Source organism: Falco peregrinus, chromosome 16 (genome assembly GCF_023634155.1).
Source record: "Falco peregrinus isolate bFalPer1 chromosome 16, bFalPer1.pri, whole genome shotgun sequence".
NCBI lineage: Eukaryota > Metazoa > Chordata > Aves > Falconiformes > Falconidae > Falco > Falco peregrinus.
Genome location: NC_073736.1, coordinates 7,567,869 through 7,590,747, shown reverse-complemented (window position 1 = coordinate 7,590,747; position 22,879 = coordinate 7,567,869). Strand labels below are relative to the sequence as shown.

At 50.3% G+C, this 22,879-nt stretch overlaps 1 protein-coding gene across 2 annotated transcripts in view; it reads right to left on the bottom strand.

The window, feature by feature from the left end:
- MAGI3 (membrane associated guanylate kinase, WW and PDZ domain containing 3) overlaps positions 1-5,690 on the bottom strand; it is a 73,278-nt gene extending 67,588 nt beyond the window's left edge. The window contains exon 1 of one of the 2 annotated variants that reach the window (XM_055819866.1): positions 5,284-5,690. In XM_055819866.1, coding sequence (XP_055675841.1) covers positions 5,284-5,605 — 322 coding nt within the window. In that variant the 5' untranslated portion in view covers positions 5,606-5,690. The remainder of the gene's footprint in view (positions 1-5,283) is intronic. The other variant, XM_055819865.1, reaches the window with a different exon arrangement.
- Between the last annotated feature and the right edge of the window lie 17,189 nt (positions 5,691-22,879).

Below are 22,879 nucleotides of genomic sequence, written 5' to 3'. Positions count from 1 at the left end.
ACAGCTTCGGAGTGTGGCGTGCCCTCCTCTCTGCCTTAATTGCCAAACATGCAAATGTTTACCCCCGCACGAAGGCTTCATACCTACCTCAAGCACAAGAGAAAATGTAAATGAATCTTATATACTCAGCTTCAAGTATTGTGTCTCGAGTGTCAAATCCTGATCTGAATCACTGCATGTGTCATCACCATTTTCATTCATTCTGCTTCAGAGAAGGGACCCCCATGCACAAGCTGACTGCTAAACACTTCCTTCAACTCCTCTCGGTAGCAGACACATCAGGGATCGATCACCATGCAATTTTACAGTCACATGAGAAAATGCATCCAGCAGTAAGTTACCTTCTCGTAAGGTTGTACTAGATTTTGATCAGGAGAGCATTTTGGTAAGACAAAGCCTTGCTGGCTTCAAGATCCTCAAGTCCCAAGAGTATTACATCATTTAGTGAAAGACACTGACTCGAAGAAAAAGATCAGTTTGGTACCGAGAACTTCAGAGTACCACATCCACCTGTCAATCACCTTATTCTCTGTACTAACGCATCATAACTCAAATAAAGCAATAGATCTGAAGTAGTTAGAGATGTCACATCAAAAGGCTGCAGATTATGGCTGAGCACACACAAAGCAGCAACATGTGTCAGCTTTCAACTGGGGTGTACTGTATGTATCATAAACTGCACGAAGTACTGAAAAAAATAATGATCCCACGAGTCCTGCGAGTATGAGCTGGGAAGTACTCCATGTGTCCCAGCAGGGAAAAAAAACCATCAAAGCACAAACTGATAACTTACTGCAGGCCAGGCAATCCAGATGGGAGATAACAAATAAATGCCCCAGTCAGAGGAAGAGCTCCAGCCACCACTGTGAAAGTCAGCTATGAAACAAATACATAGGAAATAGAGATTTAATAGTTTCAGGAGCACTGAGACTATTAAAAAAATTTAGTCTGAAGGGGGCTTTTCATCATTTAAAATCTTGCTGCATTTTTTGATTAAAGATCGGGTTTGATACAACGGAGCCAACATGCATTCTCTCAATAATCAAGGGACAAAACTATGTGCTCTGAAGCGTTTGTCAAGTGGAAGAGTTGCAAGACTCTGCCCTTTTCTTCCTAGATGCTAGTTAGAGTGGCCATGAAACCATAATAATTGCCACAGAGTAGCTGTATTCATCAAAGCTCCTTAGTTTGGAAGGAAAACACATTCCTTCCTACGTAGTATCTGGCAATTCAGGCTGCAGAAATAGGAACTTGCAGTAATTTTTCTTACTTCAAGTCTGTAACCTAGTTTTGATGTATTTTGGCTACCACACTGCTGTGAAGAAAGAAGGCATTCAAAGCTGTATTTATGAGTATTTTAGCACACAGCCTCACCTGTACACACAAACATCTTTCTGGCTAGATCTGAATGCCGTATGCAAAAAAAAAAAAAAAAGGTACCTTTAAAGGATGAACTTAGCACTCAAAGACAGTGGATTTGACTAAAGCAAAATGCTTTAGTTTTTCCTTAATGGAAATAAAACCTGCAACAGTGCCAGTTAGTTACAAGGCTCATGTACTAATACAAGTAACACTGGACAGGGAAGGTCCTCGAGCCACATGGCAGCCATCGTTTCAATGCATGTAAGCCAGCGATTAGCTTGAGACCAGCACTTACCAAGCGTGGCTAAAATACAAATGCATTCATTATGATGAGCTGGCCTGCGTTAGCATGCATGCACATACATATAAGTATCACATTGCACAAGAAGCCTTATTTCTCTGTACTGCCGTTTTGCTCGTCTGATCAACCGGCACCAGAATGGAAGATTTTCCAGCTGGCCTGCACGCACCTGAGCCAGACCTCATCTAGGGGCCCAGCTGCAGCACCAACAGCACGCATCCCCAGCCTGCGGCACACTGGTCTTGTTCCCCCTCCTCAGCAAGTAAGGACAGAGCAAGAAAGGGAAGGACAAATCTCTTCATCAACAAAATGGTCCATCATTTGTGATGTGCGGTTAACAGATGGCATTCAAATTAACATTCATATCTTTCAAGTGTCTTATCAAACAAGACTAAACAGCATCTTGAAATTTCCATTTTAAATTTTCTATGAGCTTGCTAGAAGTATCACAGACAGATTTTACTGCTGTCAACTAAAGCTGTTGCTGCCTTTAATGAAGGACTACATCACTACTTGAAATAAAGCAGTCCAGTCCCCCAACATGCTGTTCAAGGCCACTGGGACACCTGCACAGACTTCACCTGGAATACGGAGCCAGCCCTCAAACCCAAAGCTGCGCTTCTAAAATGCAGAGGCAGATCACGAGAGCATCAAGGCCTTATAAGCTCCCTAAGACTGAGACACAAGGTGACAAATTCCTTGCTGTGGTGGTAGAGACCCCTGAAGTTGGATCCCCTCAGACTTCTGTCCCAGCAGCACTCAAACCTGAAAAGCCATCAGGGACACGAAGGCCAGCTGGCAGAGGCACTCCTTGCCTTCCAACGTGATGGTTCTTTTGAGAGAGAACAGTTTTGACTGAAGGAAAACATGAAACACGGGACCTTAAAAACCAGTAATACAATTACAGGTCTCTGAGAATCCAGACCTGTTACGAGTGCGCGCTGCCAGCACCCCAGCCCTCGCTCCCTTCACCACCCGCACGACCCCACGCATCTCCCCAGCTGCCTTCCAAAGGTCAGCAAGTCTGGATCGCTCTGGATCACAAGGGGTAGAAGGGAAGCCAAATTCAAAGTCACAGGTCTTCACAGAGAACGCCTTGTCAACAACTTTCCTAATTACATATACCCTAACTGGAACACTGCCACTGAGTGCTACTGTGGCAATCTTGTAAAAAAACAAAACCAACCAAGAAAAACAGTATGCTTTAAAATACTGTATTTAAGGACACTAAGTCTAACACAGAAAATTGCTGCACAAGTCATCTGATGTGGTAAATAAGCTTGCAATATGTTCCAGTACGGGAAGAATTGTTGGATCTGAAGCTTCAATTTTATTTGTTCCAAAAGTTAAATAAATTCAGCATGAAAACGCTAGCTCTCTTTTTACAACTCAACCCAGCGTTCGGTTCACAAGCTCTGGATGACTATGCTAAACAGCACAGGTCTTTGCAAGACTCCAGCAGTAGCTTCCTTCTGTTGAGAAAACCATTGCTGTATTTTAACCACTCACTAACCCACTGGAGAATTCTGCTCTTATCTTTTGGCAGCTACGCTACCACACAACGTGCGCTCAGTGAGAGCCTTACTCAATGTCTGTTGATACCTTACTGAAAGTCTATTTCAAAACCCAGCACATCAAAATACTTCGATTTGATTAAACCAACCAGTGAACCTTCAAAAACTAACAGCCTTTCTTCTAAAAAGCCACCCGCTCTCCTCATTAGATGGTATTTATTCACATGCCCAGTAGTTTCAGTCTTACCTACGGTCTTAACCAGCTTGCTGGCATCAGAAGCCAGTCCCAATGGTCTTCTGGACCCTTTCCCTACTAGCACCATGTCCTACACCACTGATGATTTAAGGAATGGGCAACACAGTGCTGTTTAGTGCTTCATATTTGGAACTCCTAACGAACATCACCCAGCTCTGGACCTTTTCTACTATTCATTGCATCAATTTCTTCTGTATCTTTTCTGCCAGTTTTAACTTGACAGTTTGAGCCATCTCTGTTGTGGAAAGTCCCCGTACAGGAATACCCCTATTACCCTCCATAATAAACACAAGAAATACCTTTGATCTCCTAACCGTAGTTTTTATCTTCCACAAGCTTTCTCTTTTTAAAAGGGATTTACAATTATTTCCTATCTTCCTCAATTTTTTTTAATCCTCTTATTTTGCATTTAACTTGCAGCTGTTTGTTCTTTTCTATTTTCTTCATTAAGACAGGATTTCTAATTTTGGAAATAAAGACATCTTTCAAAGCTTACCAGGCTTCTGTAGGTGCTTTTAAGGTGTGGGCTTGTTTTTCTTTTGTTTTGTTTTTTAATTTGTTTAGCAAGTGATATGTATCAGGATCAACTGCACAGTTTTCAGATGACTTTTCATTACTGGTCAAAGAAGGAAAATCTGATTTAAAATACGTGTCGCTTAAAGTCAATTAGTAACCCAGCAGTTACGAAAGAAGCACAAGACAGATGTCAAACAAAGAAACTGCGTAAGAAATCGCATCAGAAACACTGCTGTCAGTTGGGATTCAGATAAAAACGGTTCCACCGGAGACAGTTTCTCTGTAACGCATCACGCTTGCACCTGGACCGTCTGACCAGGAAAGCGGTAAATCTGAAGCTCATTCCACTGAATCATCGGCTCATGTGACTGCAGGTACCACTATTCAGCATTAACTTGACATCTGACAGGCACGTTGATGAAATAGATTTTACCACAAGGATCTGGTATCGTTAGTTAATTAAAGGGCACTGCAAATTAATCTAAACGTACGGAAAAAGAGCGCCCAGAGTTTGTCTTCGGCGTTTGTCTTTGGCAAGTCAGAAACCAAACAGGGCACAGTGACGGCACGTCGCCAGCCACGCTCCCGCCTCCGCGGTCCCGAGCATCCAGCGCCCGCCCGGCTCCGAGCGGGTCACGGAACCCCGGGGCACCGCCTCCTCCCGCTGCCGAGCCGGGACGGCCGGTGCCCAGGCGCCAGCACCGGCTGCCGCGCACACCAGCACGGCGGCGGGTAGGGACCCCCGGCAGCCCCCGGAGCCCCTGCTCGGCCCCGGGAGGGCACAGCCGCTCCGCCACACGCCAAGCACGGCGGCGCGACAGCGGGAGCCCCGGGAAGCGCTCGGGTTCCGGAGCCGGCCGGCACGGCGCGGGGCGAGGCGGGCGGCAGCGGCTGGGCACCGGGCCCTCCCCCGCGGCGACAGGCGCGCCCCGGCACCGGGACCGAGCCGGCGGCCCGCGACGGCCACCCGCTGCCTAAAGCCGGCGGTCCCCGACGGGCCGGGGGAGCGAGCGCCGCCCCGGGGCAGGGCCGCGCCGCCGGGGCCCCGCGCAGCCCCACGCGGCGGCGAGGCCACCCCTCCCGCTCCCCGCCTGTCGCCCCGTTCGGCGGAGGCGACCGCCCGCGGCGCAGGAAACTTTCCCAGCCCGGCAGCCGCCCCCCGCGCCCCGCCGCCACCGGACGAGCGCTCCCACACCCCGCCGCGGCCCTCCCGCCGCCCCGCAGGGCGCCGGCGCGGCTGGGCCTACCCGCGGCCGGCTCGGCGGCGGCGCGGGCAGCGGCGGGGCGGGCCGCGGGTCCGGCGGGCGCGGCGCGGCCTGCGGCGCCCGGCTCACCTGGGCGCACGGTCTTGAGGCGCACGGGCTCCCTGAAGTGCCGCACGACGGCCAGCGTGTCGCGGTGCGTGAGGCCGCTGACGGGGGTGCCGTTCACCTCCAGCAGCACGTCGCCCGGCGCCGGCGCCTTGCCCGAGAGCAGCGCGGGGCCCGGCGCGCCCTCGCCGCCCGGCAGCAGGCGGCCCGCCAGGTAGGGGAACTCGCCGCGCTCGGCGCCGCCGCGCAGGAGGTCGGGGTCGGGGCCCGCCGGGCCGCCCCAGGAGACCACGCACTCCTGCACCTTGCTCAGCCAGTGCCGCTTCTTCCGCAGCGTCTTGGACATGCCGCACCACGGGGCGCCGCTGCCCGCCCCGCGCCGCCGCCGCCGCTCCCGCCCCGGCCGCGGCTGCCGCCCGACTGCCGCCCCGCCGCGGCGCCGCCCCGCCCGCCCGGCCCCGCCGCTGCCCCGCCCCGCCGCGCGCGCCCCCGGCCCCGGCCCCGGCGCGCGCCCCCGGCCCCGCCACGCCCCCGCCGCGCCCTACCGGCCGCGCTGGCCACGCCCCCCCTGCCGCCGGCCCCCGGGGCGGGGCTAGTGCCGTCACGGGCAGCGCGGCGGCCGGCTCCGGGCTCCGGCGCTACGGCCGGGCCGGGCCTCGGCTGCCCCCGGCCCTGCTGGGCGCTCCGGCCCCGCGCCGCCGGCTAGGTGTGGCCCTCTTGGCCGGGAGCAGCCCCGCAGGCGGGGCCCGCCGCGGCCGGGGTCTCGCCGCAGCCGGGAGCCCCCCTCGGGCAGGATCTCCCGTCAGCCGGTGCCCCCTCAGCCAGGAGCCCCCAGTCAGCGCCCGCCTCAGGCAGGCTCTCCCCTCGGGCAGGCTCCCCTCGGCCAGGCCCACCTCTCCCAGCCAGGCCGTGCGGTGGCAGCAGTTTGGCGAAACCCCACTGCAGGGAGGGCCGCCATCCCTGCGCCGTGCTGCCCACAGCTCCCTGCAGAGCCTCCACTCGGTGCTGAAGTGGGCTGTGCGCGCACCTCTCTTCCAGCTACTTTCCCTTTTTGCTGCCTTTCCTTTTTGCGTTTGCTGCCAGCACAACCGGAGCGGTGCAGAACGCCACTCTCCGCATGGCTGCCATCGCTGGGGCCAGTTGGTTCAAAGCCAGCTTGAGCGCGCCAGGCCAAAGCAGAGGTGAAAGTGATGGCTATAATTCAGATATACCCATGAAGGTGTTTTTGCAATTGGAAAATACAAATCCAGTGTGTTTGCTCTCCACATGAGCTTTTTATTTAGCTGTGTATCAAAGATGTCAGTGTAGCAATTAGCTCATGCCAGGTACAGATTGCACACCAGGTACGCGCTATGAAAATCACAGCATTTGCATTTGGGAGCATAGCACAGCAGTTTAACAAATGAAACACTAAAAACTGCTAACCACAGGAAAGTTCATTCAAAATCAACATCACCACTGTAAAAGCTGAAAATTAATCCTTTGAAACCTTTATGGTTCAAATTGCAGATTTCTCTGCCCAGTCATTTTAAATTGTTTTTCTCTCACTCAGAGGCTGAATTCCCACTACAGATCTTTTTTGACATCTACTGTGTTTTAGGAGTGTCTTGAAGGCTCCAGCTGTGCCCCGGGGGTCGAGGTCCTTACCAAGCAGTGGGGCTGCATTAAAACCGGAGTCCTGAAAAGGTGTAGCATTGCCATTGTTTGCAAATAGAGAGGTGTGACTTTGCATAACTCAAACACTTTCCTTAGCATAGGTGGAAATGAAAAAGCCGTATCTTCAGAGTCCCAAGAATGTTTGCTGAGCTGTAAAACAATAGATTTTTGTTTCCACTGCTGTGTTCCTGTGTTCACCTCAGTTTGCACAAGAGAGCCCCTTAAAAGTATCACATTTCAACACAATGTTTTGCAATGGTAAACAGCAACAAGTGGTTAATTTCTGCGTAGTACAGAAACCACGAAGAAACCTGCACCTTACAAATACCAGTAGCTTCTGCTACTAGATATTTTCCAGTTCTCAGAGACCCCTCTACCTTTAAGGCCTCTTAGTCTATGACTTACATCAGGGGTTCTCAAACTACGGCCCATGGGCCGGATACGGCCCCCCAGGGTCCTCAGTCCGGCCCCTGGTATTTACAGCCCCCCCCCCCCCCTCCGCCGGGGGTTGGGGGGGGGCGGGGGGGAGAAACCAAGCAGCCGCAGATGGCTGCCTGCCACTTCATCCACCGGCCGGCCCCATGTTTAAAAAGTTTGAGGACCCCTGACTTCCATAGTAGCTATTACCAAAAAAGCAAGAATGTTTCCAAAGAAGATAGAAGAACGCCAATCTTATAGCAAAGCTGCGCTTGATGGGGTAAAACAATGTAATCTAAACTTGTCTGGGGCCATTAACCAAATGCTCCCCATACATCTGAGGTGTATGCTCCCCCTTACATCTCCGGCACTAACGGAGTTGCAGCCAGCACAGGTTTAGCTCATTGTGTTCGGTGCTGTTCGAGGTACATGGGGCTGTCTGCCAACAGGTGTGGAAAAAACTGCCAGTGATAAATTTGCATTCCCACTTGCAGAATGGAAGCAAGAAGGCTGAAAGCATTGTGGTGCTCGTAATCGGGACATTAAAAGGGACACTGTCACATTATTTAAAACCAATCTTCAATATTTTGCACAGGAATTGTGACACCAGGCATGATCCATAATTTATGAGCCACTGACAGTGGCCTGTGCCAGGCGTTACAGAGAATACATGCAACTGTATGTAGACAATGTGGACATCTCAAGAAGACAAGCATCCTTTTGGCTCCAGGGCTAGCAGCTGATCCATCCCCTTCAACAGAAGGCTCGTCCGCCCATTATCTTACGAAAATGCAGCTCAGTCTTTTCACTGGCTGAGACTTTCAAACCTTGGCGTGAGATCCCCACTGTGTTCACAGACCTGAAACAAGGGACAGCTCCAGAAATGCTGAGCTCGACACACTCGCTAATAACAAAAGCAAGTCATGAAGCTGCTGTTCTTTCAGTGAAAGTCCTGTTGTCTTTAACAATATGCTTCAATATAAACTTGAAAGCCAAAAAAAGCTGCCTAATCCTCTGTACATGTTATGAAGCTCCCCACCTCCACAATGCTGGGAAGTTATGCAGGCTGGTTGTACATCGTATGAACGATAATCTTCTTCTGGAGCTGCACGTTTACCTTTCAGTCTTATTGTATGCTGAGAGAGTCAATGGCATTGTTGAATGTATTTACTTTTTCAGTATCGTTTTGCTAATCCGCTGTCTCCTCTTCAGCACCCTGGGTGCAGATGCACTGGCACCATGTGCAGACCCAGGAGATGGGTGAAGCCTCCCTCCAGGGGCAGCCGCAGCCCGCAGGGCTCCCTGAGGCCCTGTCCTGGGCTCCCCGCTCTCACCTCTGCTGGTCACTGCACCTTTCAGGAGTGGGCACTGCTGGAGATCGGGGCAGCCCCCCTGCCACCATGCTGGTTTGGGGTAGCCCACACCACGCAGCACACCTCACCCCACAGGACCTCCTTTATTTCTCTGTCACGAGCAAACCTTGAAACATGAGCAAACTGCTTGGGAACCAACAGTTCTAATTCTCATTTATGCCACATGATGACAAGTATGTTCGTCCTGCTTTCCTTTCTCCTTTGCAAGTACTCATTGCAGCTCATAGACACGTGAAGTGTCTGCAACCACCTCCAGTGATCAGAAGGAACGTGCTCTGTACTGTCACCAGCTCCAGCCCACCAAGGTGTGAAGAATTGTGTGTTTACTGAGCACTAGCATTTGAAATCTCAGTGAGCTAAAAGGGGCCATCAAAGAGACATCAGTGCTCCAGTGTCACCAGTTCATCACCTGCCATGCCATGGCAGCTGCCATCCCCCTCTTGTTGTTGGCATCAGCACATGTACAGATGCCATGAAAACAGGGCACTGAACTCTGCCACATCAGAACTAAGGAAATAAACTGCTTCCAGGCAGTGCAGCTTCTTAGCAGGCAGGGAAGCAAAGTTTGTTTATCACACTGCCAAAGTTCAAAGGCAATCAAAACAGCAAAAACATGTCAGAGTGCTGTTTAATTAGAGCTTGAAGACACACATTCTCAGAGAGGACAGAAAAGGAATTGTGGTGTTACATTTTGACTCCTCCAAAGTCCTTCTAGTGCCCAACACTTGCAGTGCAACTGTCTGTGCTACCTGCAGCGCGTCAGTCCTGTGCTTAAAGGGAAGAGACCCAGGCAGCGGCAAATACACAACACATACACACACAAAACAGCAATTCCATCCTCAGCGAGGATGAAATGGAAGCAAGTTGCACCAGTACAAAGCAATGTGCAGACATTTATATGTGTAGAAGTGTGTTATTTTCTGTTTGCCCAGCAGCTGGGCACACAGCAGCTCCGACTGTCTCACAGCAATACTACCTGACTACAATGCTGTTAAAGCTTTCGGGAGAACCAGCAGTGATGGTTGACTGCACCGTGTTAACTGAAAACAAAAACAGTTTCCAGGGAGGAGCAGTGGGCACAGTGTTCCTAACAGAAGCACTCGTCTCAAACACCAAGTAACAAATTATTCAGCAAGCTACCTGCCTCTAAGGAAGCATAAACAAATCACAGTTGGGTAAGGGTGCTTCAAAGCCAGACACCTGCTGTCCTGTGGACAGAGATATCCAGGACTGCCTATTTGAAAACTGTGTGACCCTAAGATACAGTTATCTGAAGGCAAACTTTTAAACATGTCATAAATTAACTTGTACAAGAGCAAAAGCTGCCATGCAAGCAGATCTTACCAGGGAATTTTGTCCAGCTCCAAAAAAGCTTAGAGAATAAACCCAAGTCTTAACAGTGATCTGTGTCAGCCTGGGCTGGCTCATCCCTGGTGTCTGGACTCCTCACCTGGGAACAGAAAATGTATCAGCCCCAGATAGATCAGGATGAACAAATGCTTCGCCAATACAAAGCTGCTCCATAAATCTGCCTGTATTTGATACACACATTGCCATGGCCTGCAAACAAAAGGCAATACCAGCAAGAATGGCATTCATGCAGCATTATGTCCTTCTCTCCTCTCTCTCCCTGCTTCCACAAATAAAAAACCACCCTTGAGCAATGCAGGGCAGATATTAACTAGTGATCATTACATACGATAGACCTTGAATGTCTCATAAATAATCACACAAAATTTTCAAACAGCAGGAGCGTTGGTCTGGGAATTTACTATGTTTTGACCAAGATTTTACAGGAAATTAATTCAAGTCAGATCCTCTGTATGCCTCAACTTCCCAGATGCACATTCAGCAATATTTCATACCTGAAACACCATAAATTCCCTTAAACTAATGCTCATAAAATGATAGAAACCTCCATAGAAGGAGGCTGTGTATAGACAAATATCTGCAATGGAGACCACAAAAAAAAAAAAAAAAAAAAAGACACCGAACGATTTGCCTGCTTGATGCAAGCATCTGCCATCAGGTTAAAAGCTTGGACAACTGAGCTGTGTTGTACTTGCTTTGCACAATGACAGCAGTGTTTAGTTATCCTCAAGCTGACAAAAAAAAAAAAAAAAGGTGGTGGTGGTGGTGGGAAGAGAACAACAAACAAAGCACTGCTGAAAGAGTAGAAATAATTTCCATCAGCAGGTGTAACACAGATACGTACAGAGCACACAGTAATATGTTCTCAAGCACTTTTCATCTACTTTGCTTTCTCCCGTGCAGCTCACCCTCAAGAGTCAAAACTTCCATAATAAAAAAAATAATAATAACTACAGAGATTGCTCCACATATGCCTGCTGCCTGTGCGGCTCCTTGCTGCTGTAGCTTTCTGTGTAAGAGTTAACAAGATGAACTAAGAGGACTTGTCAAAGTGAATAAAGAAGCAGCCTATGCAAATACCCCTCAGCCTCTTGCTCTGGGGCACACAGGAAACATCTGCAATGCAATGTGATCAAGCACTGCAGATGTGGATGAATGCAAAGTGAGGATAAATGCCCAGTCAAACAGTGAACTGAGAGTCACGGAGTCATACAGAATCACAGCTAAGCGTGGGTTTGAAGTCTACATTTTGGATTGAGAGCCTACAAGCAGTAATGGAGCGTTTAAGTCTAGATCTAAAGTTTAGTGCTTTGCAGAAAAATCAAGGCTGGAGAAAACCAGTGGGATGCTCTGACGTGGCATGGGGAGACAAGCAGGACTGAGGGGCTGGAGACTAAGGATGCAAGCACAACATGACCAAGGGAGCGGCAGTGGCAGATCACTCATAAATTCATCTGGGTATTTGCAGTCAGGGCACACTCAGGAAATAAATGCATATCCCAGCTCTTATTGCTGACCCGACCTCTGCTGGTCCCATCATTTGGTGCTCTCCCTTCTGCATCACTGAGGGATGTCCCCCCTTTGCCATACTGAGGCACCGGGACCATTTCACAAGTAGCCACAAGGCTTTTATCATTGGCCCGTGCTCTGTTACAGCAGAAGCAGCTGGATGCAGCCCTCGCTCATGGGTGTCAAGGCCAGCTCTCCTCCACGTACAGGACTGACTGGCAAAGACCAGGCGGTTTGCAGCGTGTGCCCTCAGATCTGACCACTTCCAAAGTCTGCTCATGCTGGCTTTATTGAGGCAAATCTTGACCCCTTCCAGCACTGCCGTATGCTGTATTGTTGAGGCTACTGCCAGCTCAGGAAGTACCTTTTGACTTGAACCAGACAACTCAGGAATTGAGAAAAAGGATTGATTTCTTGCTCTTTCAAGCTAAGCTTTTTTGTTTGTCTACTTGCATACCGGAGGGAGAGCTTTTTGTCTATGAATCCATAATCACTCATAGGAACAGAATTACCTGTTGCAAATGTTTCCTTTTAAACCAAATCTAATTCAACCACAGTGTGAGCTACTGCTTTTGGTGTGCTATTTAGACCATTTATCACAAGCAGCAGAAGCTATTGGTTTGATGGTGGTTTACCCTGTTCATCATTTCAGCTATTTCTCTCCATTTGGGTGTGTTTCTGATCATCACTCGCTAAAATCCCTTGCTTGAACCTTCTCCCTGGTGTCAACCTACTTTACCAGGAGCCGAGTTAGCATCTGTAAGCGGTTCAGCTCTGTCAGTGGTTTTACATCTTCAATAGGATCTGAAATATCTGTAGCAGCCTTGTCAAGTTTTATAGCCCCGTTCACAGGGATTTGGGATAGCTGACGTGGTCCAAAAGCCTATCCTAGTCTCTGCCTGATAAATGTAATCCCCGGCTCCTCTCTGATTCCTGCTCCTTTTCACCAGTCACTTTCTCTTGCCTAACTGGGTATCTGCTGCTTGAGCAGCTGGGGAAAGAAGGAGGAGCAGACCAAGGCCATGGAGCAGCACTACAGGCACTCTGCGCCTGTACACAGTCAAACTTCCCTGGAGAGCGCAGAAGGAAAATCCAGTTCCTTGAGAGCAGATGCCCACTCCTGTAAGTTGTTGCCTTCCAGGACCCCAAGAGTCCTACAGTCACTTGCAGGCCATACTACAGCCTGCTCTTGTCTTTCAGAGACAAACCATTTCTATCGCAGCAAGGGAACTGGATTTGAACTGGTGAGGGAGGGCGTGGTGCTGTCCTGCCCCCTCCAGTTACACCCATCCCACTGAGAGAGGAACTGCTGGGGGGAGAGGGGGTTTGAGCTTCAGCAGCACACTGACAGTTTTCTTTATTTCTAGAAAACAGGATGAAGGAGAAGTGGAGTGTTGGGACTGGAAAAATACGTCTCCTTCCCCTCCCGCCCCTCCTGCATTTGGAAGAAGAACTGGTTGCCTGCCTCTGTGACCTGCAGTGTGCGCATCAGCCTTCTCCAGGGGGTCGCTCCCCGGTGTCCAGAGTGTGATTTCAGACTAACACAACTGCCCTTTTGTTTTGCTGCTATTGTAGATGTAGCTGGCTTTGTCACTTTGAGGATCTCTTCCAACTGCACTAACATTTCAGAAAGCCTCATTTGAGCAAATAAACCTTACCCAGCTGAAGAAGGACGGCTGCATTCGTTATTCCTGGCAACACGATAATTCACATCTGGTTACATTACTGTACAAAGCTATATGATTAATACATTTCTTGTCTTTCCATGATTAGTATTTAAGCAGCAGCAATGGCATGCAAAGGTTTTTACAGACTTATTTAGAAAAGACTGTCCCCATTCTTCCTTTTTTAATGTTAATAATGTAGTTAGAGTCTCGGTATATCTGTCATAAAAATATTATCAAAGGATCCAAGATAAGTGCAGAATTATTTGCTGTTTGGAAAATCCAGACACATCACAGAAAGCAATAATAACACAAAATAACTTTGATAGAAGTTTTAAAGAAAGCTTTTTTTACAGCCCAAGCAGTAATTACAGCTCATATTGAAATAAGCTCCTTGCAAGTGCGTTTAAATTAATTTACATTTTAGTACAAGAAATCAAGTAACGCACTCTGACAGAACAGACTTCACCTCAAGGGAGGGGTTATCCAGGTATCGCTGCTATAGATTAAGAACTTGGCAAGAAATATACCTATGGTTCAGAGGAGATCTGTAGAGAGCCTTCTGGCCCCTCTGTTTTGCTCCTCAGCAAATGGCAGGAGCATAAGGTGATGGAAAGGGGACTCCAAGGATTGCACGGGCAAAGCCCTCCCCAGGCTGCCGCCCTGGATGGATGGCACAGTTTGGCCATGAGAGTGCTTGCCCCACACAGGACCCTCGGCGAGGGGGCAGCGGCTCACCGCCACACTTCAGGGCGCTTGGGGATCTTCTCCCAAGCGGGCGCTGCCGGCAGCACTCATGGACGCCAGCCCTGGCTGCCTCCTGCCCCTCCGAGTGGGGATGTAAGCGGCTGCTGCTGCAGCTTGCCCAGACCTCCCCGAGCTCGGGAAGTGAAGGTGTCCTTATTTTCCATGCCCCCCATGGCAATCTCGCTGTGAGGTGCAACGGCTGAGCTCCCACCAACCGAGAAACAAACTGCCGTTCCACCGCACCATGTTCATTTCCTAGATTGGGTTTCTCTGTTTCCTCATGGTTTTCAGCACCTTTTAGAGGCAGTCTCAGATTCAGAGGCCTTTTACAAATGTCACTGTTCCTTGAAGAGCACTGGCGAGAAACCTGTAAATTATTTTTCTTTCCCCCCTTCCCGCCTATGCCCAGTCGTATCGTCCAGACAAAAATAGTACCACTACATTATGATTTCCATAATTTGGGAATTACTGTTCTATTTTAATTCAGTTTTTAAATTATTGCTCTAAACACAGTGAGACAGATTTTCTAGATTCTTTTTTTTCCTGGCAGTGTTTATACAGCAATACATGTCACTGTTAAACCAAAACCTGATTAGTGCTTCTGGGGTTTTGTTATCAGGCTAAAAACAAAGGACCCTTCTGAAATAAATGGCATATAATAGAAGCTTCATAGGTTTGCCATTATACTTCACCATTATCGTTTAGAGGTAGTTTCTTTTGGAGTCATTAATGAAAAATGACAATATAATAATCTTCAAAAATCACCATTCCAGCACCAGCCTTTCCTCTGACTTATACTTAAGATGTCAAAATTAATTTCTCTCTCAGAAAGCTGGGACTTTTCTTTCTTTGCTGATGGATCTATTTTACAGATATTGATTCTCAGCTTCCACAGCTCAGCTTGACCTCACCGTGAAGGACAGTGTGGTGGAGTACACGTTCTCCATTTTTCAATGTCAGCTCTCAAAACCAGTTTCACTAAGAAAGAAAAGAAAAAAAAGAGAGTGACCTGCTGGTAGATGGCCCCTGTGGGGCTATCTGTTACCAACATACGGGTCGGGAATCATAGAATCATAGAATCATTTAGGTTGGAAAAGACCTTTGAGATCATCAGGTCCAGCTACCAGGGTCTTTCACTGGTTTCTGGGTCATGATACGGTGCCTTTCATTTTTAGGTGAATGAGATAAGATACAGCAAGGACATGCAAAGAAGCAGGTCAAGGGCCCAGTAAAGGTGCAAAGACAACGAGCACACTGGCCAGGCAGTGCAGGCGCTGCAAGGCTGCAGAACTGTGCCTCGGAGATGCTGCAAGGGCTGCACGCTGGAAAGGAGGAGTGCTCCTCCTTTCCACTCATGCTAGGCCAGCCTGAGCGACAGAGATCTGGGTATCCTAGAGGATGCCCTCATCCAATTAAACATTCATGTCCTCTTGCTTCTTCTCATGTATTTTTATTACTAACGCGTTTCTCAGCTGATAACACACCAGGAAATACATTATTCAGTCTGGCTCACTGACGGCACTGCTGGCTGTCTCCATTACGCTGACATCCTCCAACATTTACGAGCAGGGAACCTGGGATTCAGCGTGCTGTGTCTGAGCGCCCTGGCAGAGTACGACCAGTGCTGCGGGGGCAGTGCCCTGGCACGGTGGGGAGAGGAAGGGAGAGGCAGCAGGATGGGACCAGAGCCAGGGATCCCTGTCCCAGCGCAAGCCCTGCTCCTCCAGCTCCCTGTCAGCCCCAGGAGACATAAGTGAAGCAGGAGGGGCTTTTGGGGCTGAAGTGCCACATGTGCTTCTGCTGTTACGTTACAGAGCCTCTGCTGCCACAACAAATCCCTTTCTTTTCCCACATGTACCGTGAACATAGCAATTACCTTTGCGTCTCACAGGGGGGCTGTGAAGCTTAATTAATTTGTGGGTTTTGGTGCTTCATGTTCTCAAAATGTAGTGTATTAATTCCTTCGTTGCTTCACAGTTAATAGCATTATTTATTTGAGTTAGGGCAGGCCCCACAAAGCCTGTGTGATGACGGGTTCCTAATGCCGTATGGTGCATGGGCAGCAGTAGGAGTGGCCCTGGCACAGGGGATTGGGGTGGGCTCAGCAGGTGCAGGTGGCTCCCCAGCACGTCCAGCTGCAGCATGGGGGTGCGAAGCCATAAGGCAGGACCTGGCCCTGCAGCATTAATCCCCTCCTGCAGCGAGGCCAGGGCTCCCCAGTGCTCACTCTGGAGGGAGTCCTGCCTGCCTGTCCTGGCACAGCTCCCCACGGTCCCGGGCACTCACTGGCACTGGCAGTGCGCGGACGTCGCCAAGCGGGACACATGTCTGCTCTGACGGTGAGCCAGCATCTCTGCAGCCACGACAGGGACCGGCCCTGGCCTGGCACAGGCTCCCTGTCACCCACCAGTGGGCCTGGGGGAGACCCTCCCCAGGTGGGTCTGTGTCCGTGCATGCCTACAAGCCACAGGGTGGGGAGAGGCCACAGCGACACGGCTCCCGGTACCTGCGCGTGCTGTCATCCGTGCGGAAGAGGACGTCCGTGTGTGGTGAGTGGGGTGGTACGAGGGGGATGCGGCGCCTGGAGGTGAAGCTGAACCCCTGCTTATCGCAAGGCAACCTCCATGCTCAGTTGCTTATAAAGACCTATGCAGACAAAATTTAAACAGGCCATTAAGCAGCACTCCAGTGGATTAACATTAGTCTGTCTCCCTTACACTGCAGGATTTGAAAATTCCTTTGAAGTTAGCGTATTAGAAAATCACTTTCCAAGCCATATAACTTTGAGCTTTAGATGTTTCCTAACTGTTCTGTGGTTGAGGAACAGCTGACTAATCCTTTAGGATTTAATGAGGTTAACTAACTTGCACGGCTTTTGTAGGGGAACTGTAGTTGGTGTTTTGGTAGCAAACATGAAAAAAAATGACAATAAGTAATGTTCTGTAAAAAGCCATTATGGGAGCATGGCATCATTTTGGTAACTTTTGTCAAAGCTGCTTTTTCCTTCAAGGAGCACAGGTAGGGATTCTCGTCTTGCTCAGCCATAACAATTAATAATGAACTAAAGGACTCTTTGTTTGTAACTCTCATTAAAGTCAGTAGGATTACACATTTCTGTGTGCTGGGTTGACGTCTGGGTTTGTAGTTGGTTCTCTGGCTGCCCAGGGAACCCCTTCCACGTGCCAGGAGAGCACCAGCACCGTCTTCTAGCAGCCGGTGGCTGTTAGCAGCCGGGGCAGGTGGCAGACCATGCCCAGCGCAGGGCTGGGACTGGAGCCTGCATCCTGCTGTTTGACCGGCAAAGCCCAGACCTGTCCCTGGCCAGGTATGGCACCGAGCCCTCCGCTCGGCTGAGCGCCTGGGACAAGGACGACCCTGCAGCAAGCCGTCTCAGCACAGCTGTCTATAATGGGCAGTCTGTTGTGCTGTTAATACTTCCCACACATTTATCCCCCTGCTCTGGGTTCGTTCGGCGAGGCAGCTGTGCCGGCCCGGGGCTGGAGCGCTGCCGAGGAGAAGGACAGCCGGTGACCGCTCTGCATCCTTCTCAGCTTGTGAAGCTGGCTGCAGAGTTGTGCTTCGGGTGCCTGGAGAATGAGCGATTAACTTAATTTGGTATTTACAGAACACACCGAAGTTGCACGTAGCAAGTTGACACATAAATTCATTAGGATGCAATTACAGTGATCAGAACTTAGGCTACTCAATTACTTTTAGAAAGAACATGTAATTAACTGCAGGTTCACATCAAATGCTGCCTGCTGCCATGAATTTGGCTCAGAGGATTGGCTTGCACAGGCAAACACCACAGCAGGGTTTTCCCAGAGCACAGGCTCCTGGCTGGGAGATGGCAGGCTATCGGCAACGACAGCCAGGCAGGCAGCAACGGCTTGTTTTGTGGGAGACAAGATGAGCAGAGCATCTTGTCCATCACCTGACAACCCAGCTGACGGGGACAGAGCCTCTCCCTGAGAGAGAGCTTCAGACACCCCAAAACAGACCAGGCTCTTCACTGCTGAAGGCATGACTCTCAGAAGGCATGTACAGTAACATGTGTGGAAAGCGCATGAAGTGTGAGGCAGTGCTGCTGGCACTGACGTCAGGTCCCAGGAATGACTTCAGGTGAGAGGAGGCAGAAGAGGACCTTGCTGTTCAGCTAACTGCCCTTGCAAGCTGGCCCACACCACACTTGCGGAGAGCAGCAAAGGGGTGCAATGTGCACATTGGTGAATTTAAGGTCCGAAGACCCTTAAAGTGCCTTTCTAACTGAATACTCATTTCATTTGATTACCAAAACATCCTCATCACTTCCAAACTGCTACTCAGTTGCCGTTTCAACAAAGACAATTCAGCCTCAGCTGACAGTGCGGATTCAAGGCTCGTTTTCTTACATGGGAGGAGGACGCGTGCAGCCCCACCGCTCTGCGTAACCAACACACAGTCCAGGCTCTGTAGCAGCATGGGAGCTGCAAGGACCAGGGCTGAGAGGGCACCCGGGTGCAGACAGCACATTCTGAGAAGCCCTTACAAGGGAGCCCCCCACCCCTGGGTGCACCGACACCTTGCTCATCGCCCCTTACCCAGGCAGTGCTGACACCTGTCCATGCGCAGGGCCTCCCTCGGTGCTGAAGGCAGAGTTTCACCAGGACCAGAAGCAAGACGAAAGCTGCAGATCCTGTTGGGATACAACAAAGCTAGTGCCCTACTCTTGTAGCACCTTGGCTGGAGACTGGGAGCGACAGCCTGGCCCATCAGCCAGGTCGGCAGCAGTGCTTGAGGAGCCCTCCCCAGGGGTAGCTCCTCTCCCCACCCTTCTTTGGGCAGCGATTTGGGGACTCACTGGTGTCCCCAGGACATTCCTCCTGCCCAGCCCATGCTTGCTCTTGCATCACATGCATGGTCATACTCCAGCTGCTCCCGTGCATGCTCGGCAGCTGTGGGAAAAAGGACAAGGAGCAGGAAAGCAGGAGGGTCCCCCATGCAGGACAAGTAACAGAGCTGTCCTGGCTGCCTCAGGGAGGTGAGCCCAGCACACTGAGACTGTGTCAGGTGTTACAGCTTCTGCACCATTGCTGCCTGATGAATAAGCATCATAAATATTTATGAGTTATTATAGCTGCTTCGCAAAGATCTGCCTGTTATGGCTCATAGACCACAGTGGTGCTAGAAGAAAATAAAATTTCGTAAAACTGTTCACCTGTTGCTCATTTGTAACTCTCTCCTTCACTCACAGCAGCCTGGAGACAGTGGCTGGGGCTGTTCTGTAGAAGCAGTTTCCTCACCGTCTCTTCCACTTGTGAATTATTTCATGGGATGACCTCTTCTAATAACAAAAGTGGAAAACTTAGTGTGTCAATTAATAACTCGGTACCCCCAGACCTTCACGGTGCCTGAAAAAATATACATTACACAAGTAAAAATCCCTCACAGAGCAGTAGCCGAGCAGGTGGCTGTTTAGGGGCTGTATGTGAAAAGAAGGAAGGAAAAAAAAGCGAGCAAATCTTTCAGGACACATGGGGTTCACAAAGCAGGAGAGGTGTGTGGGTGTGAGCAGCGTAACAGGACCTGGGAAATGTGGCAGAATCCTGTATGTTACTGAAGTTAATTTGATTAATGGTCGTCCCTCAGGCCCCAGGGCAGTGCCTTGGGGTGCCAGAGTCCTTTCTCCCCACTCCCGTCTCATCTGTTTGGGAGGAAGGCTTCTGCAAAGAGCCCAGGCTTCCCACATCTCATTTGCAACTGGACTTCTAACAGAATCCTACTGTCTGCCAAATAATAAATAAGAAGCCTTTATGCCGCAATATTCAGCTTATTGCAGAGAGCTTTATACAAAGCCAAAATAGTAGGTGATTTAAGAAATAAGGTTGGGAAGGCAGCGCTGCCGATAGCTGTAGCACGTGGGTGAGCGCCTGCAGGAACACACCAGCGAGCAGTGCACAGGCAAGTCCTCAAACACAAACCCTGTTTCCAGGCTTGAAGCCATCACTGGAGAGCTTTCATGTGCAGTGACGAAGCGAAGGCGTCTGAGGCATTACAGAAAATGCCTCATTACGGCGAAACCGTGCAACTCTGGATTTCATGGTTTACCTCTGGTCGGGGAGAAGCCTGCGAGCAGGTGCGGCGAGGCCGGGTGGCACGGCAAGGGCAGGACCAGCGCCCGGCAGCACCTGCGTTCTGTACCGGTGCGGAGCCGCAGGGCAGCCGTGCCCTTCCCAAGGCAGAGCAGAGCCAGACATGCTCACAGACTTCACAGGCCAGCGCCTGGGAACTGGGAGGCACCAAACCGGAGCAGGAGCCCATGCGCCAACTTGCAGGCAGCCGGAGCTGGGCTGGGGAGGCAGGAGCACCCCGGGGCTCGTTGCAGCTCTGTGTGGCGTTCCTGCGGGCGAGCCGGTGCTGGTGCTGCTGAGCGATTTATACACCACTAGCTCATGTACTTCCCTGCTGCATAATTCATACCTTTTTAGCAGAAGATAAAAACTTCACAACTGCTAATGTGCAAGTGTTTATTAACATGGAGACTGTCAGACAGACCTCGGATTTGGAAGGAGCTCTTGAGAAAGAGCCAAAGTCCTCTGTAAGCAGATATTTTTTGAAAGCTACTACCTGGTAGGTAACAGGCTCCAAGCGATTCTCTGGTGGCTGCTGAGCTGCTGCTTCATCTTGAGGCCCCTGAAAAACTTGGAGCATCATAGAAGCAGAAATAAATAAATAGATCTTTTCCTTTATGCAAGGCTGGGTGCTGGATGTGCCATATTGTTCGTGTTCCTCTCCTGCACGGTGGTAAACCAAGCACAGAGAGGAGGAGATAAGAGCATTCATTCCCACAAGGAACACAGATAGGATGAAAAACAAGTTTTAAGTCATGTTCTGTGCAAGGTTGTTTATAATGCCTGTGACTATTTTTAGACGTGGGAAATGAAGGGCTGCTAGCTGCAGAGAGCTTTTGAGGGTAGGTGCATATATATCACTGTCAGGTGAACAGGAGTGGAGACTTGGTACCCAGCAGCTGACACGGGGACATCGATGACGCTGTCTCTCCCCTTGTCTGGCAGCAGCCTGGGCAGGTGGCTCCACACACCCACTGCCCGGGTTGCACCAACCTTCCCAGGGACAATGTCACTGCAATAAAACCTTCCCAAAGACACTGCTGGGGAAAAAAGGCAGTTTCTGGGTCTAGAGGAGGAGCGTGGCAAAGCCTGCCGTGCAGTGCACTGGGACAGAGGCATGCTCAGGCAGGATGGTTTGCAAGCAGGAGGCTGGAGGCAGGGCGAGGGCAGCTGCCTGCAGGGCTGGCCTCGGGCACAGGGATGGAGAGCGGTGTGGGAAATGCAGCGATATCCTCCTGCTCCTTCGGCAAGGGAAGGCAAGGGCAGGATGGGCAGCCAGCCCCTTCCCACCTCCCGCTCCATCGCTGGCACACCAGTGCACATTAACTCAGGGATGCTGACAGCAGCTATTTTGAACAGCCTCTGACACAGTAAAGTGAGAAATCAATTCCCAGAGCCAGAATTTCTCTCTCTAGCATTTTGGAGAGATTTGAGGCCACCCAAGCTCATGTTGTAGGGTATCACTGCGGTGCCTTGACTGATCTGTACCTTTGTAAAGAGCCTTCCAATGGCCCCTATCAGGGTGAGCCCAGCCAGCGTGATGCAGCACTGCGCCGTGGCATGGCTCAGCTCCCACAGCTCAGTCCCCGCTTACCTGCGGATCTGCTCTGTCATTTCCTGGAGGTTTGCTGTGTGTTCATCAAATTGAATGGGATTAAAAAAGAAATGAATATCATAAATTCTCTAAATGAGTTGGATCTATAAATGCTTCCCTGGCACCACTAGCATACTGTCAATATATATAACGTTATTTAAATAATAAGTTAACAACTTTAGCCTGCAAGTTAAAATATCTTATTGAAATATATGCTGATTACAAGGCAAATGTCTTTGCTCTAATTATCTTAATTATGGGCTTTTAATGGCAAGAAACTGTAGAAATAAAAACACACTTAAATGGCAGCTTATAATGGTGATAGCTGCACCTGCTAGCACTTCCACTGTGTTGTCAGGGTAATTAACACACTGATTCTTGTTGAAGACGAGGAGACGGGTGGGTTTGCAGGGAGGCTGGCTGGCTGAGGAGTGTGTACACACATGCCTGTCACGTGAAGTGACGGTGGCAGCTTGGGCAAACTTAGTTCAGCACCCCTGTTTAGCAGCACTTACCCCATGGGTACAAAATGCACGGGCTTTGCTGGGGGGCGCAGAGAGCAGCTGCTTTGGAGGCAGTGGAGTGGGAGCGTGTGCCGGGGCGACCTGCTGGGTGCTGCGGCACGTTGGGATCCTCATCAGCCGGTGCTCTCCCTGCAGCTTGCCCACCCCCGACTGCCAGCCCCTGTGCTCATTCAGGCAAATGCCTCCGACTGTAGCAGAGCCAACTGCCACCAACCCTGCCCATGGCCAGCTCCATGTGACAAGGTGATTACTTAATTAATTTCTCATAATTTTGTCCTACCTGGCTGGAACACTGACGCGAGTGCTGTATCCCTGGAGGAGGATTTGCCATGGACCAGCTTGGACGGGGTCCGTCTGCTGTGCCTGCTCTGCAGGTGGGTCCGACAGCGCCAGGGCAGGGGGCTCCCTGTGGCAACAGGCACATGCCTCCTCATAAGGGCACGGAGCTTGGTCCTGGGTGCCGGGACACTGGACAGGGCCATGTCCAAGCAGAGGACTGATGCAGGTCTCTGTTTCACAGTGGATGGGCAACAGTTCCCTTTTCCGCAAAGAAATGCAGGGAAGGAGAATTAATTTCCATTTGCTCTGGTTCAGTACCAGCGATTGCATTCAACCTTTTGGGCTCCTGACTGCATTCCCATTGCCTGTACCTGAC